Source organism: Tupaia chinensis, unplaced genomic scaffold (genome assembly GCF_000334495.1).
Source record: "Tupaia chinensis unplaced genomic scaffold, TupChi_1.0 Scaffold000060_1, whole genome shotgun sequence".
NCBI classification, from domain to species: Eukaryota; Metazoa; Chordata; class Mammalia; order Scandentia; family Tupaiidae; genus Tupaia; species Tupaia belangeri.
The window spans coordinates 1,738,781-1,750,601 of NW_006159518.1; the positions used below are offsets into that span (position 1 = coordinate 1,738,781).

The 11,821-nt window shown below is 44.2% G+C and overlaps 1 protein-coding gene across 1 annotated transcript in view; it reads right to left on the reverse strand.

Annotated features, from left to right (window-relative positions):
- Positions 1-11,821, reverse strand: part of NEBL (nebulette) — a 460,558-nt gene that overhangs the window by 288,750 nt on the left and 159,987 nt on the right. Inside the window, exon 3 of the mRNA XM_006141615.3 lies at positions 6,176-6,260. Within this exon, the coding sequence (XP_006141677.1) occupies positions 6,176-6,260 (85 nt within the window). The remainder of the gene's footprint in view (positions 1-6,175; positions 6,261-11,821) is intronic.

The window sequence follows — 11,821 nt, forward strand, 5'->3', positions numbered from 1 at the left end:
CCCTACATACTACCCAGCCAGAAAGTGGGGGTGGTCGGGGAGGGGGACTGGTGGAGCCCTTCACATGGCACCATAGTCCGTGGTCTTTTCTCCAGAGCATACATGTGAGGAGGTATGGTCGAGCATGACTTATGGGAGAGAATGATGAAAAACATACTGATTAAAACTTTTTTAAATATGCACCTCATCACAGATGTTATATGCATGGCCCCAGAGCAGAACTGATAGGCTGTGTATTCAGATCCCTAATTCAAGGGCCACTGATCTGATTCTAGCCCACATAAGGGTATCAGCCTGCAGCCTGCCCACCGTGTGCCATGGGAATGGTGGCAAGGGAGGGAGGGTGAGCCAGGAGGGCAACCAAGGTCCACCCTTCTGAGACTCTGGAACAGATGGAAAGATACAGGGCATGTCAGGAGGGTAAAGGGCAGGACACCAGGCCTCTGTGATTAAAGGCACTAAAACCCAGTCATGACACAGCAAATCAAAACATCTTAGTTACTTTCCTGTCTCTCACTACCGACATCTCTGTCTCTTATATCATTTTATCCTGAGGAAAATGGGAGAGGAGGAGAATCTGACTTATGGGAAATTGTGAGGCTTCAAGAAATCGCAGAGGTGAAAGTTAACATCTGCTCAGCACGCTGCCTTCCTCAAAGAGAAATGCACCACATCAAGAGAATTAATATTTCTCCTTTGAAGTTCTTATTCACATTCATCTCTTCCTACCCGTGAAACATAATCTCTCATCATTTCACGGCCTCCAAACCTGGAAAAGAAACACACCCACGCTTCTCCCCGCGAACTTTTACCTTTAGATCTATGAGAAAGCACTTACTGTGGGAAACAAGAAGCCCCTCCATAGGATCAGAATACAGCATCAAGTGGGAGAAATTAAATGATGGGAAATGCAAAGCTGCCAAAACTGGGTTCAAAGAAAAAAGAAAATGAAAAGACAAGCATGAAAGGCTTCTTGTCCAAGACCAGCGGAACACAAGAATTTCCAGCAAAAGCCATCTGAAGGGATGGGTGTGGTGTTTAGGGGTCTGAAGTTGTCTGATGAGATAAGCGTTAGTAAAAGGACCCACTGAGGAGCGAAGAAGAGGCCACTCAGATCAGGAAATGGAAAATACAAGGGGGAGAGAGGTGCATTTAGAAATGGAACCCACAGCTGGGCTGGAAGCAGCAGACCACTTAGGTTTCCTTAGGTGTCTGTCTGCTGAGAGGTATTCAGGCCCCCAAATTCCCTGAAAATGCTTTAAAACATAATTAAAATACACTCAGCTCTCTGCAGGTCTTGTCGAAGTTGCCATTTTACCTGTTTTTGTTGTTATTTTATTATCATTCTCTCTCCTGCTAGACCACAAGCCCCCTGAGAGTAAGGGCCTCATCTGGTTTCGCTCAGTGCTGTCCTCCAGAATTCAGCAAAGAATTTGGCAGTGCAATCAATGTTCAGCAGCAGATGAAATTTAGGTCAAACTTCTGATACTGCAGGAGCCCATGGGATGGGAACTGACGCATACTGACAATGCAATCCAAAACAGGCCTTCTTCAATAGTATCAAAACTTCCCTACTGGAAGATTCAGTGCTTTGAAGGAAGTCAGATGTCAGTGGACGGACACCTTTACTATGCAACTGCCACCTGATAAGAGTCTTGCACTGGATGATTAGATGACACCTCACCTCAAGGGAATGTCACCAGATGGTTAGATGACAGACAGCTGAGAACACAACTCAGAATGAGGAGGTACTGAAAGGTGCCAAGGCCAGGCTGGAGAAGGGCAACTGTGTGCCAACACAGCCTACTTGAATTTCCAGAGCTTTATGTCAAACACGTGTACTCATTCCTCCCATAAAGATGTGTAACTATCAATGTGTTCCCATCTGACCTTCTCACCCTTGCTAGGAACATATATTGTATTCCCTATGGACTTTTTTTATGCCCCTGCAGAAACCCAGATTAAAAAAGAATATTGATTACAAAATGAACATTCAATAGTTCCAGAATGATTTGCATCCTATCCAGAATCACATTCAATCTTTCCACTTATAAATCACACACACTCTACTTAAGAACACAGTGAGCCTCAGATCCCTATTATTTCCAGCACGCTTGCAAACACCTAAGCCAATCACATAAACAAAGCAGGGAAGGAGCTAACATGTTGTTTTGAGCAGGACTTTTCATAACTGGACCCTATAGAGACCCACGGTTTTCTGAGGCCCTATGCATAAGAGGATGAGCAGAAATGGGGTACAAAGAGGGAGACAGAGTTTGGGCAACACCAGGCTTTAGCCAGACAGCTCCCCTTTGCTGTCTTTGCTATGGGAGCTTCCACTCCAAATTCCATTTTAAGAGCCATGTCAGCCACTTTCAGAAGTCTACTCTGCAGACTTCTGATCCAGAGTACTCAAAGTATCTGTGCCTTCTCTTCCAATAAGAGTGTGCCACACAGCTGCAACATTAAAACAAGGTAAGGCAGTTTCTTTCTTAAGGGTCTTTTCATCTCCCTTAAGTTTTCTTTTTCAGTTCATATATTTCATGATAGACAGAGAGACAGACAAGCACACTCAACAGGATCTCATCAAGTTGCAACCCTCCAGCCTCCTGGCTTCCCACCCAGGGGGTGTGCAAGTACTCAAGTCGATCTGGAATCCAAAACCTAGCCTTCCATGTGGCTTCCAGCTTTGAAGAGCAGTGCCCTACCACCTGTACCACTACAGGGCCCCATTTGAGTTCTTAAAGTTTAGTCTTTCCCCAAATTATGAAGAGTTGACGTCCAAGTGTTGTTGTTAAATCAGGGCTTTGGAACTCAGGGCTCATTTTCCTACAGAAAACATGATGTCGTCTGAAGATGAGCAATAAAGCCTCGTGCCCCAAGGGTGAGCTAGAACACTATTATTCTACCAATAGGGCAGTTTTACTTGTGCTCCTTGTTAAATGGGCTACTGTGGACCAGTAGGGGCACCTAATCACCATTTACGCTATTCCTTTGAAGCAGTTCATCCTGTGATGTGTGATAAAAGGGGAACTCCTCAGGATAAAAGGACTTCCTTTCCCTCTCTCCAGGGCAGTTCACCTCTACTGCAGTCGGTGACTGGCCAAGGGAATGGCACCAGTTCTTTGCAATCTGGATAGTCTGTGAGCCTCCACCTAGCATGAGTTCTGAACTGCTAACTTCTGATTTGCTGGTTTATTCTCCAGAACTTCCTATCACTTTATTATGACAATCTGGCACCTAATACAGATCCCAAAATAGCTCAAGAGGATTTAGCACTTAGGTTTAAAAAAAAAAATGTTGGCAGCATTTATAAACCTCTCACAAACAAAAGGGGGTTATGGAGAGAAAAAAGGAGGTGGGGGTGGGGGAAGGAAGAGGACCCGATAAGAACATATAACTATAAATAACTCTCAAGATTGGACTAAAAATCAGTTTTTGTTTTTTCTTCATTTTGGCTCATTTGGTAAGCTAATGACCTGAAAGAAAAGAACTAGATTTAACCAAACAATTCAAAAAGATTTTGGAATTTTAAATCTCGATGCTATAAATAGATGTGATGCATTTAACATCCCAAATTACCAAAACAAGTACATAAAATATTGATAGTCAATTTTCCACCAAAACTGTTGAGCTGCTCAGAATTCCAAATATTAAAACTCTACAGAAATGCTGAAACTCAAACCATCAAATAGGCTAAACTTAAATCAAATGCAGTTATTGATCATTACCATGAAAATAGAGATCTCTCTGTGCTTGGCAATCAGAGAAATACTCTTGTAGATGTGTTTTTTCATTCTCATCCAGAAAAATATAAAAATAGAAATTACTTTTCTATGCTTTTCTATGCAAAAATGTGTCATGACTTTCCCACCAACACAATAAAGTCATTGGGTTGTTTGAGATTAAATGAAGTAAGCCAGCAGAACTGTGTGCCTGGGACACAGCAAGGCTGTTGCCAACAGTGACGGTGTCCTCATATCCCCAAGGCCTGGCACAATTCCTTGCACATGGGGGTCATCAGTACGCATGCCATGCACTGAGTTGATTTCCCCGTTTTCTGCCCGATGAAGTCCTACATTTTCTTTCTTGAGGACATGACATTAGAGCAAAATCTTAAAGAAAATCTGATGCCTTCCCCTGGTCGCTTGGCGACCCCACGGCACCTAGCGCATACACGTTTATTAGTGCGTGTCCTGCTAATTATTTGTGTATACGCTGCCTTCTGATGCTTGCAACTTGCTATGTGAGGGACAGGAGACTCAGCCTTTTGTCATCAGTGACCTCTTTTTTCTCGCATTTCCAAAGCCTGGCGCATCACAGGAAAAGAAGAAATGCTGTGCTGAAGACAGCTGAAACGTCCAGCTGACACCAACGGGAGTGATGTGCCTTCACGAGGAAGGAGACAGGGTCTAAACCAGAGCCTTCCTCAACCTTTCAGGCTCCACCCACATCCCACCTCTAGCTTGAAGCACTACCCAGTCCAATCCACACGGGTCCTTCCCCTTCTAATTCCGCTGTGCAAACTGAGCATAGTCATTCCAGGGGTGTGGTAGTCCTGGGGACACCTCAGTCACCTTGCCAGCTCTGCAAAGGGAGGCTCAACTCATTACAAATTCCTCTGCACGGTACCAGGGCATGTCAAAGGCAGGAAACAAGTATGTGATTTCTTGATTTAGCTGTTTCCAAAGTACATGAAGAACTTCTCCAGAACTATCTGATGAGTCTAACTGGAGAAGGAAGGTACATTAGCTCCACATTGTCTGGAGTCAAGCCCTTGGACCCTCTGCTGGGTGCGAATGAGCAGGAGCGTTCTTGCTAGCCTCTGTAAAAGTGCCTCTCCTTGGCTCACACCCACATTTTGGAACTGATTGCTTAGCACACCCAAGCCAGCATTTTACACAATTAAAATGTATCCCCCAACCAAGTCTCCATGACATTGTTTACCAGGAGTCAATGCTACCTTGAGTTATATTTCTTCTAATTAAATGGACTGAAAAGTGACCCCCAGGTTCTCCAGAAATAGAATAAAGGAAACCACAATCTCCTCCTGTAACTAGGTAAACCACCAAAGAACTAAGAAGATCCTGAGCGGACTGAGAGCTCACTGCTTTCCAACGAAGGGCTACAGACTGACATTTTCAAAGACTATTAGCTGGACACTCTTGCCGTCACAGTTTCTGCTCTTTCCCCTGTTTTGGACCAGGGATTCCCTGTGACCATAATAATACTACCCGTAGTAATGATAAGAACAAGCCTCCACAGAGGCTTAGAGTAGTTTTCTAATGCTTCAAAATGCTTTCACACCCAATTGCCTCATTTGATACTTGCAGTTACCCTCTAGACAGAGAGACATGATAGACGATCTCACTTTACAGAAGCACGAAGAATTCGAGTGGCTGGCCCACGGCCACGAGGACCGAAGAGCCAAAGGAGGCCTGCAACCTGCCCTCCCTCCTCCTTCCCGGGTGGTTTTCCTACACCCTTCTCCCACAGGCTGCAAGGCAGTTGCAGGAGCTTCCAGACCATGTCGGGCAAGATAAGTTCTTTGAAAGAGAGCGCCTCGTGCTTCTTAAAGAGATGGGGTGTCCCTGCAGGAAAGGCTGCCATTCAAAACCCAGTCTTAACCGATGTGTTTCACCATATTGAAGGCAACTTGCCATCCAAAATGGTTGACTGGGAGCCAACTATGGTGTTCTAATCTTTGTTCATGCTGTCAATGTGACATATGAAAGAAATATGAATAAAGTGACAGGATGAAAACAAAGCCAGTGGCTGGTGTGAGACACACAGACAGGGTGTTAGCCCCACACGCACTGCAATTGGGTCAAGTTAGCACCTTGTTTTTCCCCTGCATATGTGGTGTGGGAAAACTATTTATCAAATGTTTTTAAATATTTAGGACCAAATAAATCAATACTGTTGGGAAACACGTACTCGGACCAGAACTCATGTATCTGCCCTAGTCTCACACGGATAACAGACGTGGAATGATTAGGGTGATCCAAGACCAGGAATAACAGAGATGTCCATCGCTTCTCCCTGGAGTCCCCAGACGGGCCTGCTTCTGGTCCCCACACTGGCTGGCGGAAGTACCGTGACAAAAATCACAGACGAGTGGCCTTGGGAATAATTTGTGGTGCCAATGTCATCAAACGGATCATCTAGAAATTACCTGGCTCTGCAATTCACTTTGCTGCTTCAGACGAAGGTTTTCAGGCGTGTCTGCCACTGTGGTGAAGGACTGCTTTGGGTAATGTCTGCGGAGAAATGTTTTAAAAGAACATAATTAAAATAATGTGCTATAAAACAATACTTGAACACCATTGTCTAATCCTTCCCTTCTCTCAGTGGACGAGGAGCCTGTGCCTTGGCTAGGGTCATCTGTCTGTCATAATTCTGGCTCCATTCCCTTCTCATGACCCCCTGTCACTCACTTAGCCCTACTCTCGCCCAAGATGCCAACATGGGCTTCCCTGTTCTATTAGCATTCAGGCACGTGCAAGGCTCTCCTAACCTTTACAACCTTCCCTCCACCCCACACACCATTCCTGCATGTATTCCACTCCTGAGCCAAACTTCCTCAATTCTGGGGTTCTAGAAGTTTCTCTCGCCAAAGTTATAACTTCCTGTGGACACATCCAACAGACGCCTTTTAGTCTTCCTCTTGCTTGACCTTCCCTTCCTCTTGAAATGCCCTCTGGCATGGTTTCCCTGTCACCACACTCCTGGCCTGGCTTCTGCATCTAGGTATATGTCTAAGCCCATCTTGTCCTGCAGGGGCCTTCTCTTCTCAATCTACGCCATCACCTGGGTGGCCTCTCTCATTCCTGCAGCTTTGTGGACCCTCCCTCTATCTGCTGGCCACTTCCAAATCTGAGTTTCAGCTCCAATGGCATGTCCCTTTGAACAGCTCATCCCCACCACAGGCTCAATCGGTCTGAAACTCATCAGCCGCTCATCACCCACCCCACCCTGTTGCCCGAGTCCAAAACCTGAGAGCAACACATCCAGCCAACTAATCACCACGCCTACTGATTCCGTCCACTAAGCATATCTCAATTAAATCTTTTAAAGAATGACTTTATTTCACTTTACTTTTTCTTTTTTTATTTGACCAGAGAGGGACAGAGTGAGAGAGAAAGAGAGAGGGATATTGAGAAAGGAAGCTACCAGGTCCAGGACTTGAGCCATGGTCAGCCATCTGGGAGTCCAGCACCCTTAACCACCACGCCACCTGCAGGCCCCATCAATTAAATTTACATATAACATGTATGAATGTCGGCATGCGCTCGCACGCGTGCACACACACACACATCTCCACAGCATTGTTTCTACATTTCAGGCCACATTGATCCTTCAGGGAACTACTAGGTCGTTGGGAAGATAAGGATGGATTTCTCTATGTTATTCTAGCAAACGTGTGTCATGACTTTCCCGCCGACCCAGCAGAACAGCTGCCAGTCTTGCCCTTCCAATCTGAATTGCCAAAGCGAATGCTCTAAAACGCAAATCTGATCAGTCCTCTCAGTAAAACCTTTCCATGGCTTCCCGTGGATCTTAGAATAGAGCCCAGCCTTCTGTCCCCCGAGGCCCCTGTGGCTAACTCTCTACAGACTCCTTGCTCACACTCTGTGCTCCGGCCACCGGGGATCACTTCAGTGTCTGGAGTGCACCCTTCTTTCCCCCTGTCCCCAACATGCTGCCCTTGCCTAGAACCTCACTCCACTTCCCACCCCACTTCTCTGGGCGCCTGTACCGTCAGGTCTTTCCTTAGCTGTCACTTTTTTTCCAGGAAGCTTGCCTGGCCTCCCACACTGGGGTGAGGGCCGCAGCACGGCTGCTTCCTTCCCCTGCCATGACGCTCACCACACTCGCCCATGTTTTCCGGTCGGCGAGTCTGACTCACAGCACGACGGCACCCCTGCAGCAGCAGGAACAGGCTGTCTTGTCCCTTCTCGGAGCACATTCCTGCCTGCCCCCCCCCACACACACACACACCTACCAGTGTCTGGCTCATGGCACGGCCTCGATAAATATTTTTGGAGAAAGGAAATGAAGGGAAGGAAGGAGAGAGTGGGAGACAACGATCGGCCAAAGCCTACTCGCCCACGGTTGGGGGACAGGCAAGTTCCAGTGTGTTACGTGATACATATGGCCACCTCCACACACACACACACACACACACACGCGTGCGCAGCTACCTCTCAGGTTCAAAGTTGCCCCTCAGGTGGTGGGGAGATGGCATTCTCTCCTTGCGTGCGGGTGAGGACCCAGATACTAGTCATGCGGCTGCTATCCTGCTCGCCCCTTTCCAGGCCCAGCTGGCACTGAGGGGACCCTCTAGCTGCCACAAAAGCCTTGGAGTGGTCCTCAGCCTTCGTTTTCTTTCTCCCTGGCCCTGCTCCTGGCTGAGCTCCACCTGTCTCTGCCTCGGCATTTCCACTCCCCTCTCCCCGCACAAGGTTCTCTGTGACATTGCTATACCTGGCTTCCCGGGAGAAGGCAGACCGTGTAATCTTTTGTCACCACAAATGAACTCTGTAAAACCTACCCAAAGCACACCAGCACTTCCAAGGTAAAGACCGAACATGGTGTAGCCCTGTGGAGTCCACGCATGGAAGTAAAATGTACATTCAGGCCTCATTTTTCTAACATGCTTTGGGAATTTCATGTCCCGTGAGTCAATGTTCCAGGTAACCAAATTTTACCCCATACCAGCTGGACTTAGATGTTATTTTTTCAATTTTATCTGTTACCTTCTCTTTATTCTTTTTCTCTTTTAAATTGATATACAATAATTGTCTCTATATATGTGGGGTACGATGAATTTTCAGTACAAGAATATATAATGATGGAAACCGAGTGATTAGTAGATCAACCATTTGTCATGACTTTGTGTTGAATGTTTCTGAATGTTCATAGATCCCCATTTAGCTACTCTGGGAGATACAGTAAATCGTTAACAATACCCACCCTACTGTGCTTCACACAGCATTCCTCTTACTGTCTGTGATTTCACTCCCATTTACCAACATCTCTCTATCCCCCCCCTCCACCATCCTTCCTAGAATCTAGTGATTTGGACTCTTTGTAACTCTTTTAATTAACATCCTTAAGGGAACTTTGCATTCGTTTTCTGCCTTCTTAGAGCATATATAAACCCACTTTACATTTTTCAGCATAATGTAAAGTCACATTAATAGATATGATCAGATCATGATATAAAACAGCTGTGCTTTGGACATTCACAATGGTGGGATGGCCTACACCAAACGAGGTCACTGTGCTTTTATCATCGCTGGAGGGTCCAGAGATCATGTCCCATGTGCAGCACTTGGCCCTACACTGTGTGGTCTTCTGGCTACTAGGAAACCAAATCATCAAGCTGGTTTAAAATGTTGGTGAATGCAGGAGTGAGCGACTATGTGAGCAAGGCTACCATGGGTAAGATCTCTCCCTCCCTTACCAGAGACATGCATTGGCCACTTCCTTCTGGGACTACTTCTAACCTGGGTTCCAGAAAGCAGACAAGAGGCACTGGACAGACAACTCCAGAGGTAATATTTGCAGGAAACTGGAACTCTGCTGGACTCTTAAATGGAGCAACTACATAGTATTACACTTTAAAACTATAATGACAACTTAGCACATTTTGTTTTGGTTTGGTTTTCAAAATGTATTATGTGAAACAAAGTTGCAGAGATTTTTTTCAGAGTTCTTCTATGTTTCATTTCAAATTTTTATGTATATATTTTAGCTATTTTGTAACTTGTACTTAAAGTGCACAGCTCAAATGTGTTACAGAAAGTTTAGCTGGTTGAACCCAGTTTTAAGAGCTTGCAGGCAGAAAGAAACAAAGACAGAGAGAGAGACAGAGAGAGGAGAAAGCACACCATCATAACCGTGAGCAGTGGCTGTGTTTACACTGTTGCACAAACACCTAATCATCTGCCATCCTTACAGGTGTCTAGAATTTAGTGACAGACTCCCAGTAAAATCCCTAGGCACTAAGTCTCTATAAGCTTTGCGAGTGATAGTAATAATACCATCATCATGAATAGTGGACATTTTGTTGAGAGACTGTTACGAGCCAGGCATGGTTTGACATGACTTACATTTGACATGGGTCATCACAATGCCTTGGTAGGCAATTAAGTGCATCCATGTGACTCTGCTGGGAGAGGACTCTGGGTATGTGCACTTTGCTTCCTCCAGACTCTCCCCACGCACCTTCTATTGGCTGGTGTTGCTCTGTACCTCTTCACCTTAATAAATTGCAGCCCTGAATGGGCGTGACTATACGCTGAGTCTTGCGAGACCTCCTAGACAATCATCAAACATGGCGGGTGGGACAGTCTTGGACCCAACATGTACCCCCATGTGCCTAACAGGGTATAGCTCATGAAATAAATATATTAACATTTTTAAATATAGCATCTACTTTTTGCAAAAATGCAACTTTATTTTTCAAAGAACATTTATAAAGCAAAAGCTCTGACCAAATTATTAAATGGGCTTCTCAGCTTTGCCCTTCTGAGTCAGGTGAGGGCCCGGTGACTGTTCCGTACCTCTGTCTACACACTGCCCTATACCACAGAAGTCACCTTATCCAAGGGCCTAGATTGTTAAATGTTTTGGCTATGGGGCAATAACAGTAATTTAAATATAATTATTTATATATATATAAATTTTATAGATATATAAAATTGTAAAATAATTATAAAACTATATATATCCAAATTACATATATATGCATATATAATTATGTATATTATGTATATATATATAAATCATAAAATAGTCATAAAATTATATATATATATATCCAAAATCTATGCAACTCCATTTTGCAGCAACAATGACCATTTCATATCATTGAAAATTATTGTCAAAGAATGAAAAATAAAACAGTTTTAAATTGAGAGAGATTACCACCATCCGATCATCTATGAAGTCACTTACGAAGGATATACTTCAGAAAGAAAGAAAATAATTCCAGAGAAACAAGATAAAATCTAAGTAGGAAAGCAAATAAAATCTAAATGTGCAGGAACATACACACACACACACACACACACACACACACTCACTCACTCACAGGGACTTTCAAAAGTTCATGGAAAATGGGTTTTATGAAAAAGTTATGCATGGATTGAACATTTTTGTTGCACCAAAATAAGCTCATAATTTTAATCCTATTTTCTCATGAAACTTTGAAGTCTTTTAAGTTATCTGAGTATGTAATTGTGTCTTAACAAGTGCTTTCTGATTTATGTGCAAAGTTCTTAATACTCATCACTAACTGGGACATTGAAAAAAGACCATTTCATTGATTTCAGCAACCAACTGATACACATTTCATTTTATTTCACATTTGCCAGAGGGTGTATACACTTGTGGGATAGGAGAGAGAGAGAGAACAAGAAAGCACCACTCGTTGGGGATAGCTATGTCACAATTCCTTCCATTTCTCCCTATTTTTAGGATTTGGGGCACACACATGTTTTTCAAGTCACTGAATCCAGAACTCAATCTGTGCATTTGGCTATGCAGGCTCCAGCTGCCTTCACCACCATGCCAGGTGGCCCCAACACATATTTAAATTCTATGATTGGTATTTACTTGTGCATTGTATCCTCTCACTGTTTTATTCTACTAAATGGTTAAAAAAGTTTAAAAAAGAACTGATGAAATACAGAAATGCTACCAACTGTGGCCCAACTTTATTTCCTTTCTGTAAGATCTTAGTTCCTTTCTTTTTAATGAAAGGATAAATACAATTTTGCACAGCTTTAAGAGAACAGCAAAAGATGCAGTA